The following is a 17,390-nucleotide window of genomic DNA, read 5'->3' on the forward strand; positions in this document are numbered from 1 at the left end:
ACCCTCCCCCCTCCCTCCCGCACCTCAGTCCTGCAGGGACTTGGTCGCGCGATCGCCGTACTTCTTCACCATGTCCTTGACCTCCCCTCCCTCCCTCCCTCCCTCCCTCCCTCCCTCCCTCCCTCCTTCCCTCCCTCCTGCGCCTCAGTCCTGCAGGTACTTGGTCGCGCGATCGCCGTACTTCTTCACCATGTCCTTGCGGAATTCGAGCTTCAGGACGGCGAGGCAGCGGCGGTACTGCGCGCTCGAGCGGAAGCGCGCGATGTCGAAGCTCGGCGCGTGCGGCATGTGCACGACGAACGCGTTCGGCAGCACGACGAACTCGTAGCCGGCCGCGTCCAGCTCGACGACGTGCGCGACTTTGTTCCAGCCGAAGCCGACGAAGCGCGCGTCGTAGTCCGGCACCCCGGCGACGCGCACGACGACGTACGGCTCAAAGTCCGGCGTCCAGTCGACGGTGTAGGACGCGGTGGCGCTGCGCCAGCGCGCGTAGTCGGTCGCCGCGTGTCCGCGCGGCCACACGTGGTAGCGGAACGTGAACAGCTCGCCGTTGTCGAGCATCGTCAGCGCGTCGGCCTTCGTGCGCGGCACCGACAGCCGGTAGTGCTGCGTCTCGAACGCCGGCACGATGAGCGCGCGCCGCCGCACGTCCATGTCGTTGAGCGCGACGCCGCGACGCAGGTTCTCGTACAGACCCGGCATCGGCAGGAAGTCGACGTCGACGAGGAACGCGTACGGCGTGCGCGCGTGCCGCAGCGCCGTGCTGCGCAGGAAGTTGATCGGGTAGAACTGCTCATCCTTGTAGACGACGTGGTAGCCGATGTTGCGGCGCCGCGACAGCGTCTCCGACGCGAGCACGTAGCGCAGGAACTGCTGCGCCTCGGCGTCGGACGTGTAGAGCGCGAGGCTGATCGGTCCCTCCCAGTGCTTGCTGATCGCCTCCACCATCTGCAGGCGATCCATGGAGAGGTGAGCGACGAGCGTGACGTCGGTGCCGTCCGGCGTCGGCTCGTAGTCGTAGTCGATGTAGTAGAGGTGCGTGCGGTGCACGACAACGCGCGCGCGGCGGAACTCGTAGCACGGGTCGTCCTCATCGATCGCTGTCAGCTGCAAGCCGCCACAGGGTATTAATTAGCCAGGCATGAGTATTGTGCGAGTGCAGAAAAAATATTTGGGAGTGCAATTTTTTCGTGTGTCTCAGCCAAGACCGCCGTAGGCATTCACGGGGGGGGGGAGTATGAGAGGGGTGGTTCCCCCATTAAAATTCCCAAATTAAACCACCGTGAAATATACAGCGTATACAGTATCAGACACAGTCAGAAATTGTTGAAAGACATTAGGCTTGCGTTTGTCTTAACATCGAATTTTTCTCGTAGACCGGATGATCCCTGTACAGTATGGATGCGTATCAGAATCTTTTCATATCCTCACATTTAAAGTGATTACGTCACCGTAAATAGTAAGAAAAATAAAATAATCCCACTTTTTCACAAAATATAAGTAATTCTGTTCACTTTTTATGGTTAAATTGCTGCATTAGTATACTTCTTATTTTACTATATTGTTCGATGTGAACATACACTCGTGACTCATACCATAGCAAGCAATTAATGTTAGGAACACTAATATCAAATGATATCATCCAAGTTTTTTGGATTTTTAACTAGTTGAGAAACAATCTTATCAGGTAAGAATTTGACGATACGATAAGTCCCGTTAGTTCTTACTTTTAATGTAAAAAAATGGAAACAAAATCTTTACAAATTTTACCATGGAAAATTCGTGATGTAGTCAATTTAATATCAACATCCTCACGTTAAATATTTATACCTTGACGTTAAATATTAACATTCTCATGTTTTAAATATCATCGCCCCCACGTTAAATATTAACATCTTTGTGTAAAACATTAACACCCTTAGGTCTAACGTTAACGCACACACATGATTCTAACATGTCAGTGGATTGATTTCTAATACCACCAAGTTAAATCTTGAATTAGGGTTGAGAGCGAGTGAGACGAGGGAGGGAAAGAGAGAGAGATGAGGGAGGAAAAGAGAGAGAGATGAGGGAGGGAAAGAGAGTGAGAGATGAGGGAGGGAAAGAGAGGGAGAGAGATGAGGGAGGGAATGAGAGAGAGAGATGAGGGAGGGAAAGAGAGAGAGAGATGAGGGAGGGAAAAGAGAGATAGGGAAGGCGACTGAGAGAAAGAGAGAGCGAGAGAGAGATGGTGGAGGGAAAGAGAGAGAAAGAACGAGACAGAAAGACTGACATATAACAGTTGAGAGAGAGAGAGAGTGAGGAAGTTTATATTAGGGAGGGAACCTTACCTGAGACTGGTAGTTCTCCTGCCGACCGGTGTCGCAGCCGAACAGTTCCCGCCTCAGCAGGTTCCCATCGTACTCGATGAACGTCAGGAACAGGTTGCGGAAGAACTCCATGTGCTTGTTCTTCACGATCAACTTCTGCGGTGCGTTCCAGTGAATGATCTGCAATGGGACAGTTTTCCTTTTTTTAAATGCCGCCCATGTTTAAACTTTAAAAATAAATGAACTGTTTACTTACTAATACTGCTGCTTGCCAAACTACCGCTAGAGATAGAGTACAGAAGGGGAGAGAGTGTGTGCGCGAGAGAGAGAGAGATAAAGAGAGAGATTCCCGTTACAAATATTTAAGAGAATTAAATTCTTACCTTCAGGTCGGACACTTCGCTGTAGCACAGTTCACTGCGCGTGTTCTCGCTAAGCTGTATGTTCCACGCGCACGGAAGGTTGTGCAGCAGGTAAGGGTGTTCTTTCAGCACGGTGTTGAATATATCCTGCAGGGGGAGCCACGACAATGAGACAGCAGGGGTAGAAATTAACGTTTGAACAACTGACTCCCTGCCCTCAAAAAGAGGGAGTCCGCGGCAAAATGAGGGAGTCCGCAGTCTGAAGTTCAAAACTAAAGATATTAACAATAACGCATGTGCTTATTTTGAAGATTCATGCGGTTGCACGTCTGCCGAAATTTCTTTGGACATTTGCTGAAAAAATACGGTAATTTCGCGTGGGAGTAATGAAGCCGTGCTCTGGAACGAACTAGTTAGTATAGCAGAATTTTCAGGGAGTCACACGGACTCCTGCATATGTCAAATCAGGGAGTCCGCTCTGGAATGAACTAGTTAGTATAGCAGAATTTTCAGGGAGTCACACGGACTCCTGCATATGTCAAATCAGGGAGTATTTGACTCCGGACATTAATTTCGCACCCTGGAGACAATATGTTAGCTGCTGCACCACGTCCCACCCTGACTATTTGCCCCACCCTGAAGCAGCGCTCACCCAACCCATATGCAGCGTTTACTGTTTGCCTGATCACGCATCAATTTTAAGGCGACAGATGTAGTGAGTGCACCTGTCTACCATAACGGATCCAGCTCGCCCGAGCGAGTGATCGTTACTGGCGCTACTTTACGCACAGTACAGTATGTTACTCAGTTACAGTAGTTCAGGGCGTGACAAGTGGCGCTCATAAAATAGGAAAATAGGAATTTCAGATGTGAAAAAATAGGAGGAAAATAGGAATTTGTACAGAAAATAGGAGAAAATAGGAATTGCCCAGAAAATAGGAAAAAATAGGAATTTGTACAGAAAATAGGAGAAAATAGGAATTGCCCAGAAAATAGGAAAAAATAGGAACTTGACGCCCTGGTAGTTCTACAGGCAGTAGTCACAGTCTTTACTTGTCGCGCCAGCATCAGAGTCGGCATCATCGTCAGTGTCATCATCAGAGTCAGCATCAGTGTCATCATCAGTGTCATCGTCAGCGTCAGCATCAGTGTCATCGTCAGCGTCAGCATCGTCGTCAGGGTAATCGTCAGCGTCAGCATCAGCATCAGGATCATCGTCATTGTCATCGTCAGCATCATCATCAGTGTAATCGTCAGCGTCAGCATCAGAGTCAGCATCAGGATCAGCATCAGTGTCAGCATCATCATCATCGTCAGCCTCATCATCAGCATCATCATCAGCGTCGGAGGACGACGGGGGGAGGTGGAGTGTGCTTACCTGGTCAGCGAGGGAGGTGGCCAACAGGGTGACCAGCTCCTTCTCCGCCACCATGCGCCACATCTGCATCCAGTTGACGCTGCGCAGCTTCTCAAGGTCGAGCAGAATCACGCCCGTGTTGAAGCCACGACCCTGACGACAAACATCGATAATAAACAGCTTAATAACAGCTTCTCAAGGTCGAGCAGAATCACGCCCGTGTTGAAGCCACGACCCTGACGACAAACATCGATAATAAACAGCTTAATAACAGCTTCTCAAGGTCGAGCAGAATCACACCCGTGTTGAAGCCACGACCCTGACGACAAACATCGATAAACAGCTTAATAACAGCTTCTCAAGGTCGAGCAGAATCACGCCCGTGTTGAAGCCACGACCCTGACGACAAACATCGATAATAAACAGCTTAATAACAGCTTCTCAAGGTCGAGCAGAATCACCAACGCCGTGTTGAAGGCCCACGACCCTGACGACAAACATCGATAAAAAACAGCTTATTAACAGCTTCTCTAAGGTCGAGTAGAATACACGCCCATGTTGAAGACCGCACGACCCTGACGACAAAACATCGGATAAAACAGCTATAACAGTGCTTCTCCAGGTCGAGACAGAATCACACATACCGTGTTGAAGCTAGCAACCCTGAACAACAAACATCGATAAAGTCTTAGTTGCCATGCCCCAAAAACAAGTGCCACAGCAACCGTCGTATAATATCTCCTTTGGTGGATAAACAGCGAAGAAAATGTCAAGAAGATTTCTCAACCTGAATACATCATCAAAGCGTATATGGGTAGGCAAGTGTTTTTGACCGTAGCTGCAAGATCACTGTATATTCAATACGTGTTACCACGATGTATATATAATAATATATATAACCAAGGTAAATGCGCATATTTCCTGTCAGCTTTAAGGCAAAAAGAATTGCATACTAATGGCTACCCGGACTGTGCGATATTCCAGATAAAGTTGCTTGTTCTGACAATAGCAGCACCTGTGTGTCAGAACGTTCCTAACCAACGTTCAGGAATAAGACTAAATCATAGTCAGAGAACGCCCCGCCCCCTTCCCCATGTTCCATAAATGTATTTTTAACAAGTACGAAGGTGCTGCCTACGCATTACCAGTGCTGGCCATGGCACGTGTCCTTTCCAACAACTTCCCAGGTACCAGTCACTTTGTTTTCCACCAAGCGATCGCCTTGGGCGACCCGTAAACGAGCCGAAGATTCTCCACAGCGCTGCGATGTCGGTTGCAAAACGTACATCGTGTCCAGCAACAATCACCTGCCGTAAATAAATATGCGTTAGAAATGCCTGGGATGAATAGCATCTCACACAGTCTAGTTATTTACATCTGATAACATGGAAAACTAAACGAAAAACCACCTGCTAGTCACGACTTACATAACAGAGAATCAGTTGAGCTGCCAACCTAACACAGTACAGTTCGGGTGCTCCGTAAAATATTAAGTCAATTACTTATACTGAAATGATGTGCGTGTGGCAACACATGCCTGGATTTAGTCAGACAACAATAGTCTCACATGATTCAACCAATTACCTTTACATTTAACTTTACAGTACATTTACCTTCACCTTACCATTTACCAATTACCTTACATGTTACAATCAACATTGAATCGAAGCCGGCGAAATAAAAAACATGATGTAAGCCATGAGTAGCTCGGTCGTACCGCTTGCTCAGTGGTCCTGGGAAGGAACTTGGCCAGGGTAAGCTTCATGAGGCGTAGACACCAGAGTAATGCTTAGTTGGGTATCCACGAGATCTCGCCTTTTGATCGTTATCCGCAGGCGTAAAAAGGAGTCCACCCTCGACTACAAGCAGCAAGCCAGAATACAGAGTTACACCTAGATTATCGGAGCGACTTAATTCTAAATCTGGCCCATCAGATTTCAAAGATTCCGAGAGCACTGTTTGTTGATTAGGTCACAATTCCATACCGAACTAGTTCTCAATCTCAAGGACAACTACTGCTACAAGCAAAGCCAAAAACTCAGGGCGTGCTCTCTCCCTCAGTCATGTACTCACCCCCCGGCAACGAACCAAGTGTTGAATAGCGTTTAAAGGCACGAGGCTGGGCAGGCCGGAAAATCAAGCGATGAAAAAGTGGAAGTGAAGCGGATCTTTTGCGGTTAGAAACAACACACTCTGATGAGGGTAACGACGCTGCGGCTGGCGTTGCTAGCCAGCACAGCACGATCGCAAACATCAACTCACGCTGTAATAAACATACTTACTATTTTTACTATAATTACTAACAACTAGTATATATATAAGAAATACTAATAATTACTATATATATAATATACTATAATACAATATATACTAACCCACGTCCGACCGACCCAGTCGGGTAAATGTTTGGTCTCAGGTCGCATACAACCAGAGTGCGTAGTCAGCCAGACTGGTTCGTGTATAGAATTCCGTCCAATTATAGTACTCGCACAATGTTTACATATCATCAATTCACACCTTTCTGGCTTATAATTCACATTATGTAATTACAAAATGCACAAGATTCTTTCACATGTCAGTGGGCAAGCAAACAAACATCGAATCTTAATTACGCGCTGTTCGTGCCTTAAAGTAAAAACAATACCTGTGTCAGTGTTCTAGCCCATTAACCTCCAGGCGTGCAACCCAGGGATGCACTGAAAAGTCACCTCTGCTTAGACTGGTTTCGGCGGCCGCCATGTTTGTCGCAGAGCGTGTACATTGTCTAAGCAGAGCGTGGAGGCCGATACCAGCTACCCTTCGCGCAAAAAACAAAAGTGGTGCTGCCAGCCGGTCAGGACAGCACGACCCGAGATAAATACCGTGCCCCGAGCTAGTAAGGTGCCCGTCGGCATGAGGTACGAATGCAGGCCTGTGCATTGAACCCTTACACAACACAAGTATGGCAAAAAGTAAGCTAGTAATTATCAGAAAAGTAGTGAAAAAAGGTAGGGAAAAGTAGCGAAACCAGGGAAAAAGTTAGGGCATCTAGACGTTAATTATATTATGGTGAAATATATAACTATATAAGTCGCGGGAATACTTGGTCATAGCTGTCGCAGCCGCCGCCGCCGCCGGCCACAGACACTTTCCCTCGCCCTCTATAACTCAACCAAGTAGACAGTGAACAAACATCGGTCTTAATTTACACATCATGGGGAGAAGTGCTCGCGCTAACCGAAACCAGTCACTCTGCAACCTTTATTTGAGCTTGACCTCTGACCTTCATCATATTTCCCTTCCGCTTCTATAACTCGCCCCTAATTGACCCCTACGCGCGAGCAAACTCGTATACTTTGACACATGCTTGGGAAGAAGGTGTGTCGCGTACCAAAACGCCTTCGTACGTCCTGTCACAGAGATATTTAATTCATACTAGATGTAGTTTTGGCGGACAAGCTGCCCTTTGCTAAGATGATCTGATGTACCCGCCTTCATCAACACAATGGGCGCTGCCTTGCAAATTTATATCTCGGCTACAATCTTAAAAACTTCAAAAAGCTAGTGAAAAAGGTAGCCCAAAATAAAAAAGTAGGAAAAAAGTAGGAAAGTAGGCGAGAACTATTGAAAAAAGTAGCGAAAAGTAGGCGCGAGAACTAGTTGAAAAAGTAGGAAAGTACCGGGCATCAATCCCACAGGCCTGCAGAATGCTTGCACGTAGAAACTACGGTCCACGCCGCATTAAATAGCGGTCGGAGAAACAGCCAGTTCTATTGAATTACATACGGATGCACACAACTCGTTATCTAAATAACAGTTTTCTTAGCAATGGGTCTGGGTCGGCTAGTGAAAGTTAGGTCCAGGGCGAGTTGGTTTTCGTCAGTTACTAGCGCAGATCGGTCTAGCTGAAATAAAAAGTTAATGTTGAACCCTGTGGAACAAGACTAAGAACGTTATTACGCTGCAGACATGAAGACCGTGAGATCACACTATATCGAGCTGTGACCCGGATGCACTGCTGAGCACGCTTACCTCACACTATTCGAGCTGTGACGCGAGCCTGTTAGCACGACTTGACACGCACACTACTTCGAGCTGTGACGGCAGCATCTGTGAGCACGCTTACCTCACACTATCGCGGCTGTTGACCGAGCCGTGAGCACGCACTTACCCTTCACACTATTTCGAAGGCTAGGTGACGCGGGCCTGTGACGACGTTACCTCACCACTATCGCACTGTGACGGCGAGCCTGTGAGCACGCTTACCTCACACTATTCGAGCTGTGACGCGAGCAGCTGTAAGCACGCTACCTCACACTTCGGCACTTCTGCCTCGGTCACGCACGGCCGCCGCCGACCGACGCGCCGCGTTCCCCGCGCTGTCGCTCAGCGGCACTTGGGAGTCGCCGAGGTTGAGCTGTCGTCGTAGGCACACCGGTTTCTCTTTCTTCCAGCGCGTGTATCTGTATCTGCTGCACAGTGGCGTGGTCGATCGATGCCGGTCTGCGCTTCAGCAGATCTGTTTCGGATCGAAAAATCGAAATCGTAGCCGTAACGAGCGCGGGGCTCGAACATAGCGCATCCCTCCACTCGCTCTGCTCGCCATGCCTTAAACAGGGTTTCCTTCTGAGGAAAAATTAGACAACGGTAATGGCCAGTTTGGGGAAAAAATGCGCATGATGGATTCAAAGGCATGCAGTAGGCACGAATGTGGATGCTGCAGGCAGACGCGGGGGGGGAGATAGGTAGAGGGGGTTCTGGAGGTCTCCCCAGCAAAATTTTAAAAATTTTGAATGTCTTAGACTGCATTTGAGGCACCTCGAAAAATAAAAATTTCACCTTTTAGTTTAAATCTTAACTCTTTTAGCAGACCTACCAGTCTCACGCATTTCGCGGAAACTCACGCACCACTGGACCCATTCTCTCTGCCTACCCTCGCGGCATGCCGTACGCATTCTCACGCATTCACGCAAAAGAAAAAAAAAGAAAAAAAGCAGCCCGCGACACCCCTGTTAACCACGTTGTGGCTGTGCACATCATGGCTCCTGCTTGCTGGCTGGGGCGGCATTGATTGAAGTACGGGGGGGGGGGGGCAATGCACTGATTGTTAGTCGCGTGGGCATGCTTATTGCTGTATATGTAAGGGTGGCACCGCTTATGAGGGAGCGACAGCAAAAACTTTCACTGTATATAGTCGAGCACGTGGTGATCTTATTATTTTTGGATGACACTATTTTGACAACGGCGGGCAAATACAGGAACATTTTCACAAACGCCGTTGTTCAATTTGACAAAGCCTGAACAAACCCTGCTTAAATAAAATATGAAGATGAATTCCCCGATCATTCGTACCAACTCTTCGCTGTCATCGAGGAGAACGAGGGACACACGTACTCACCTTCCCCGATGGATAGGTAGAAGAGGATGAGCAGTGGAACGAGGGAGAGGAGGGCGAGGAACAGCAGCAAGCCGCGACTCCTCATGATTCCTCCTCCCCGCACCTTCCTCCTACAACCCATCAGTCAGAGCATCCCTGACAGCTGAAGGAAGATTCCCTGTGAGGTTAGCCTACAAGCAGTAATATGAAGTGTAGTGATACACACAAACCCAGCAGTATATTGACAACGGGATGCATTTTGAGTTACTGACGGTGTTACAGTTAGTACTGGATGCTAGATGCTAAGATCCTAAATACCTAAATAAATCAGCTAGATACATAAATGCTAGACGTGATGCGGCCATGATGCCGAGGCGCGCCGAGGTTTGACTCTTTGTGTCTCCAATCACAGCCTACATCGCACCAGTCTTTTATATTTTTAAAGATGGGTACCCATTGGACCACCAAATCGCCGATCTCAGGAACTAGGGCATTCTGCTATGTTAGAACGGTTTCCTACGATAGTTTGCCACAAATACGAAAATAACACGCTGTTTAGCCACTGCCGCTACGTCCTTCTGTTGAATTTTCGCATCTCCGTAATCAGAATAAGCCCCGCCCTTCTTCGTTGATGGACATGAATGGGGCGTCACCGACGTGACCAGTTACTGTAACCTACTGTCTTTCGGCAGCCTGTTTAATTTTCGTAAATAATGGAATGCCCGGCCGATGCATTTCGCACGTTGGAAAATTTTCGGCATTTTCACTCGCTGTCGGAAGTGAACGAGTGCGTCATTCATTGAACATTGAAGTTTTTCTTCAAATTAAATAATTCCGAAAATCCCTAACCGCGCTACTCGATTGTTTTAGCCAATGAACGTAGCTGTGTGTGTGATGTCTTGCCCACGCGATTTATGCTTGGCTTAGCGGGCCTCGAAATGGATATCGGAGGCAGGCACCTCACAACACGCATGTTTGTTTAAATTTTGTATACCAGCTTTGTGACGTACGGTGTTCGGGAGTTCTGCGATGATAACCTCGTAATTTCTCAGCATTTCTTAAGGTGCATGGAACATTTTACCAATTTAGTTGTGTCAGTTAGTCACGGATATGTCCAGGGATGAGATTCTTCCGCGGATCCGCGGAAATCCGCGGATTTGACAGTCCCAGGTGTCGATTTTGTGAAACGTCTAAATTCGTTGAGAAAATTGGGAGGGGGGTAACAATGTAACAATTTAAATTATATACCCTCGACAGCACCTGACTGTAGACTGTAGAGTGTAGACAGTAGGCTGACAGCGAAGTATACAGTGTATCTGTTTTTGCGTACCAGAAAAGAAAATCCTGGTTCACAGGCTGCAGTAGAGGGGCAGACATTTGAGGTAGCTGATCACGTAACGACCATGCCTGGCCTGGGGGCCGGGTTTACATGTTGCTGTGCGCATGTTGTGTGCATGACTATGCATTGATTGTTCCATTCGCATTGTGTTTTTTTTCATTAAAATCTGGTCGCAGCAAGGCAGCTTATGTCTGAGTAAAACAATGCAAGTGACGGGTGGAAACAGAAAAATATCATTATGTCTAGACATTTAATAAAAAAACTTGCCCTATTTTCAGCCCCCTGATTTCCTATTATAGTTCGTTTGTTCCTTTTGACAACTTGAAAAGGTGATTCAAGAGTCTCCTATAATTTGTTCAGAATAGCTTAGAATGCACCAAATTGCACCATTCTTTTAAAAAAATTCCGGGGGAGCATGCCCCCGGACCCCGGGAGCATGGCGATGACCTAAGGTCCTCGCATTGCTCGCTCCTCTGTTTGCTAATTAAAATTTCAGCTGAAAATTAAATTATCCAATCTCATCCCTGTATGTCACAGTAAGTACTAACCGTATATGTTTCACATACGTTCACCTATTTTGCACACAGGCGGTCAATCATTGTAAAAAATTGTGTGAATATTTATTTTTATTGAGAAGTTCCAAGTGCCTGTGCTTTCAACAGTCTTTTACGTCAATGCACGTGCGTCAAGAGCCACAAACTCAACACAATTTCATCTCTGTTATTGTTTACGCCTGAATGCGTGATTGATCAGGGAGGGGGTGCATGTAAGAGGGAGACATTTTCTTTGGGGTTCCGAAAAACATAATTCCACTTGACAATTTCATGGGCCATTTCAATTGGAAGCTCTGCATAATGGACCCCCAACAAGCCCTTTGACTGACTAGTCAAGAAATTCAAAGGTCTGTAAATTGCTCTTATTTAGCCGCCGATAGTTCTTATTTAACAAAGACTTCATTGTTATCTTCTAAAACTACAGACCATCCGCGGACCGCTGTGTAGACGTGCGCCGGGCCTCGAATTTGGCGCACGTCTCCACTGCGGACAGCGCTTCATACTTGAACATCCCCGCGCAGCGCTCAGGATCAACAGCAAAGCTGTGCCATGCAATCTTGTATCATTTCTCTCTGGATCATGTCCCTCTAAAATCTAAATGCAGTTAACACTTCTGAAATCAATTTTTTTCTAAGGGAGGGCCTACAGATGCAGGACCCACTCACTCCAAAGTGAGTGCCATGTATTTTAGCTAAGCTAGCTTACATAATAAACATTCTTACTTTAAATTGCCACCCTCAAATCAAATTCAACTCACTGCAATTTGGCCAGATTGGGCCAATTACCAAATGCAAACAAATCGAAAACAGACTATACACGGCTATATCCGAAAGAGATATAAATAGTGGTTGCGCTACAAGTGAGCCACACTAGTTAGCCTGCCAGTGTCATGCTGCGAAGATTCACTGCCACCCCCCAGCGCTGTAAATGGGGCGTGTAATCCACTGTAGGCTGCAGCAGGAGCGTAGGGTAGCTCTGGAACTATAGCCCTTCGCTCCGCCACAGACGCCACCTGTGGCAAAGCAAAGGGCTATACCCCTATAGTTATAGAGCTAGACCGTTGCATGGCCCAGGCCATGTCATGGGTAGAGCTAACAAAAGTAACGCTGATAGGGTCTATGTCCCCCAGGGTACTGCCGGAACGTACCCTGGAAGAAACAAGTGCCACAGCAACCGTTCGAATATATCTTGTTGGTGGATCAACAGCAAGATGTCAAGAAGATTTCTCAACCTGATACATCACTTCAAAGCTGTATATGGGTAGGCAAGTGTTTTTGACGTCAGCTGCAGACACTGTATATTCAAATACGTGTTACACGATGTATATATATATATATAACCAGGTAAATGCATATTTCCTGTCAGTTTAAGGCAAAAAGAATGCATACTATGGCTACCACGATGTGCATATTCCAGATAAAGTTGCTTGTTCTGACAATAGAGCACTGTGTCAGAACGTTCCTAACCTAACGTTAGGAATAAGACTAATCATAGTTCAGACAACGCCCCCCTTCCCCATGTCTCATAAATGTATTTTTCAAAGTACGAGTGCTGCTACTGCCATTACCAGTGCTGGCCATGGCACGTGTCCTTTCCACAACTTCCCCAGGTACCAGTCACTTTGGTTTTCCACCAAGCCGATCGCCTGGCGACCCGTAAACTTGCGGAAGATCTTCCACAGCTCTGCGATGTCGGTTGCAAACGTGACATCGGTGTCCAGAACAATCACCTGCCGTAAATAAATATGCTTAGATAATGCCGGGGATGAATACATCTCACACAGATTATTTACATCTGATAACATGGAAAACTAAAACGAAAAACCACCTGCTAGTCATGACTTACATAACAGAGAATAGTTGAGCTGCAACCTAACAAGTACAGTCGGGTGGCTCCGTAAATATTACAGTCAATTACTATACTGAAATGATCGTGTGGAACACATGCCTGGATTTAGTCAACAACAATAGTCTCACTGATTCAACAATTACCTTTACATTTACCTTTACAGGTACATTTACCTTTACCTTACATTTACCAATTACCTTTACATGTACAATCAACATTGATCGAAGCGGGAAAAAAAACCTGAGTAAGCATGAGTAGTCGGTCGTACCTTGCTCAGTGTGCTGGGAAGGAACTTTGGCAGGGTAAGCTTCATGAGGCCGTAGACACCAGAGTAATGCTTATTGGGTATCCACGAGATCTCGCCTTTGATGTTATCGGCAGGGTAAAAATCCACCTCGACTACAAGCAGCAAGCAGAATCAGAGTTACACCTAGATTATGGAGGACTTAATTCAAATCTGCACAGATTTCAAAGATTCCGAGAGCACTTGTTTGTTGATTAGGTCACAATTCCATACGAACTAGTTCTCAATCTCAAGGACAACTACTGCTACAAGAGCCAGACTCAGGGCTGCTCTCTCCTCAGCTCATGTACTCACCCCCCGGCACGAACCAAGTGTTGAATAGCGTCTTAAGGACGAGGTGGGCGGCCGGATCAGCGATGAAGTGGAAGTGAAGCGGATTCTTGCGGTAGAACAACACACTCTTGATGAGGGTAACGACGCTGCGGCTGGCGTTGTAGCCAGCACACACGATCGCAACATCAATCACCTGTAAATAACATACTTACTATTTTTACTATAATTAATAACAACTAGTATATATATAAGAAATACTATAATACTATATATATAATATACTATAATACAATATATATATATATATATATACAATAAATACTATAATTACTAACTACATGTTATATGAACATCGCTACACGCCATCTGTAGGGGAATAAAGTAACCATTGTGTGCAATTATAAAAGTAAATTGCATAAATAGATAAGCATGTTTTACGTTTTTCTCTCTCCTGCATTTGATCTCAATCACGATGAGTAGCTGTAACAGAGACGTTCGCGTTCATGAACCAGGGTTCGACACTAACCCACGTCCGTCCGACCGACCCAGTCGGGTAAATGTTTGGTCCGGTCGCATACAACCAGAGTGCTAGTAGCCCGACTGGTCGTGTTAGAATTGGTCATATAGTACTCGCACATAGTTACATGACATCATTTCACACCTTTCTGCCTTATAATTCACATTTGTAATTACAAAATGCACAATTTTCACAATGTCAGTGCAAGGCAAAACATCGAATCTTTATTACGGTGTTCGTGCTTAAAGTTAAAACAATACCTGTCAGTGTCTAGCCCATTAACCCAGCGTGCAACCCAGGATGCACTGAAAAGTCACCTCTGGCTAGACTGGTTCGCGGCCGCACTGTTTGTCGCAGAGCGTGTACATTGTCTAGCAGAGCGTGAGGCCGGATACCAGTCTACCCTTCGGCAAAAACAATAAGGTGGCTTGCTGCCAGCCGCAGTAGACAGACGATCCGAGATAAACCATGCGCCCGTGTATGCCCGTGGTAGAGTACGAATGCAGGCCTGTGATTGAACCCTTACAACAAAGTAGGGCAAAAGTAGGGCTAGTAATATCAGAAAAGTAGTGAAAAAGGTAGGGGAAAGTAGGGAAACCAGGGAAAAAGTAGGGCAGTCTAGCGTTTATTATATATGGTGAAATATATAAATATAAGTCGGATACTATGGTTTCATGTCTGTCCAGCCACCGCCGCCACCGCCGCAGACACTTTCCCTGCCGCTCTATAACTCGACCCCTCAAGTAATTGACCTAGCGTGACCAAACATGGTCTACTTACACATCTTGGGGAGAAGGTGTGTCGCGTACCAAAACCCCTTCTACGTCCTTACAGAGATATTTAATTCATACTAGATCACGGGGGATACATGTAGTTGGCGACGTTTCTAGATGATCTGATGTACCCGCCTTCCTTCACACAATGGGGTGCCTTGCATTTTATCTGGTACAATCTTAAAAACTTCAAAAATAGTGAAAAGGTAGGGCAAAAATAAAAAGTAGTGAAAAAAGTAGGAAAGTAGGGGAGAACTAGTGAAAAAGTAGGAAAGTAGGGAGAACTAGTGAAAAAGTAGGAAAGTAGGGATCAATCACAGGCCTGCGAATGCTGCACGTGAACTCGGTCCACGCGCGATTTAAAGCGCGGGAAACAGCATCTATGAATTCATACGAGACACACTCTTATCTAAATAAAGTTTTCTTAGCAATGGTCTGGGTCTGGCTAGTGAAAGTTAGGTCAGGGCTAGTGGTTTTCCTCAGTTACTAGCCCGATGGTCTAGTGAAATAAAAAGTTAATGTTGAACCCTGTGAACAGACTACGTTAGTTACGTGCAGACATGAAGACCGTGAGATCACACTATTTCGAGCTGTGACGCGAGCCTGTGAGCACGCTTACCTCACACTATTCGAGCTGTGACGTGAGCCTGTGAGCACGCTTACCTCACACTATTCGAGCTGTGACGTGAGCCTGTGAGCACGCTTACCTCACACTATTCGAGCTGTGACGCGAGCCTGTGAGGCACGCTTAGCCTCACACTATTCGAGCTGTGACGCGAGCCTGTGAGCACGCTTACCTCACACTATTCGAGCTGTGACGCGAGCCGTGAGCGACGCACCTCACACTATTCGAGCTGTGACGTGAGCCTGTGAGCACGCTTACCTCACACTTTGGCACTTCTGCCTCGGTCACGCACCCGCCGCCGACCGACGCGCCGCCGTTCCCGCTGTCGCTCAGCGGCACTTGGGAGTCGCCGAGGTTGAGCTGTCGTCGTAGCAACCGGTTCTCTTCTTCCAGCGCGTGTATCTGTATCTGCTGCACAGTGGCGTGGTCGATCGATGCCCGTCTGCGCTTCAGCAGATCTGTTTCGGATCGAAAAATCGAAATCGTAGCGCTAACGACAGCGCGGGGTCGAACATAGCGCATCCCTCCACTCGCCTGCTCCGATGCCTTAAACAGGGTTTCTTCTGAGGGAAAATTAGACAACGGTAATGGCCAGTTTGGGGAAAAAATGCGCATGATTGATTCAAAGGCATGCAGTAGGCAGCGAATGTGGATGCTGCAGGCAGACGCGGGGGGGGAGATAGGTAGAGGGGTTCTGGAGGTCTCCCCAGCAAAATTTTAAAAATTTTGAATGTCTTAGACTGCATTTGAGGCACTCGAAAATAAAATTTCACTTTTAGTTTAAATCTTACTCTTTTAGCAGACTACCAAGTCTCACGCATTTCGCGGGAAACTCACGCACGCACCTGGACCCATTCTCTCGCACTCCGGCATGCCGTACGCATTCTCACGCATTCACGCAAAAAAAAAAAGAAGGAAAAAAGCAGCCCGCGACACCCCTGTTACCCACGTCTGTGGCTGTGCACATCATGGCTCCTGCTTGCTGGCTGGGGCGGCATTGATTGAAGTACGGGTGGGGGGGGGGCAATGCGCACTGATTGTTAGTCGGTGGGCATGCTTATTGCTGTATATGTAAGGGTGGGCACCGCTGGTATGAGGGAGCGACAGCAAAACTTTCCATGTATATAGTCAGAAGCACGTGGTGATCTATATATTTTTGGATTGACACTATTTTGACAACGGCGGGCAAATACAGGAACATTTTCACAACGGCGTTGTTCAATTTGACAACCTGAACAAACCCTGCTTAAATGAATATGATGAGATGAATCCCCGATCATTCGTACCAATCTTCGCTGTCATCGAGGAGAACGAGGACACACGTACTCACCTTCCCCGATGGATAGGTAGAAGAGGATGAGCAGGTGGACGAGGGAGAGAGGGCGAGGAACAGCAGCAAGCCGCGACTCCTCATGATTCCTCCTCCCGCACCTTCCTCCTACAACCCATCAGTCAGAGCATCCCTGACAGCTGAAGGAAATTCCCTGTGAGGTTAGCCTACAAGCAGTAATATGAAGTGTAGTGATACACACAAAACGGCAGTATATTGACAACGGGATGCATTTGAGTGTACTGACGGTGTTACAGTTAGTACGGATGCTAGAGATGCTAAGATCCTTAATACCTTAAATAAATCAGCTAGATACATAAATGCTAGACGTGATGCGGCCATGAGCCGAGGCGCGCCGAGGTTTGATTCTTTGTGTCTTCCAATCACAGCCTACATCGCACCAGTCTTATATTTTTAAAGTGGGTACCCATTGGACCACAAAT

At 47.0% G+C, this 17,390-nt stretch overlaps 1 protein-coding gene across 1 annotated transcript; it reads right to left on the reverse strand.

Moving 5' to 3' along the window:
* Nucleotides 1–138: 138 nt before the first annotated feature.
* On the reverse strand, nt 139–16,990 carry LOC106808034 (glycosyltransferase-like protein LARGE1; the record flags this gene model as incomplete). The annotated part of the gene is made up of 9 exons (XM_014810582.1): nt 139–1,107; nt 2,331–2,489; nt 2,693–2,818; nt 4,050–4,181; nt 12,845–13,006; nt 13,394–13,524; nt 13,724–13,895; nt 15,876–16,075; nt 16,948–16,990. Coding segments are annotated over 9 exons (2,088 nt in total), but the record flags the coding sequence as incomplete, so codon positions are not given.
* Nucleotides 16,991–17,390: the final 400 nt, after the last annotated feature.

Source organism: Priapulus caudatus, unplaced genomic scaffold (assembly GCF_000485595.1).
Source record: "Priapulus caudatus unplaced genomic scaffold, Priapulus_caudatus-5.0.1 Scaffold250, whole genome shotgun sequence".
In the NCBI taxonomy this organism is placed as follows: domain Eukaryota; kingdom Metazoa; phylum Priapulida; class Priapulimorpha; order Priapulimorphida; family Priapulidae; genus Priapulus; species Priapulus caudatus.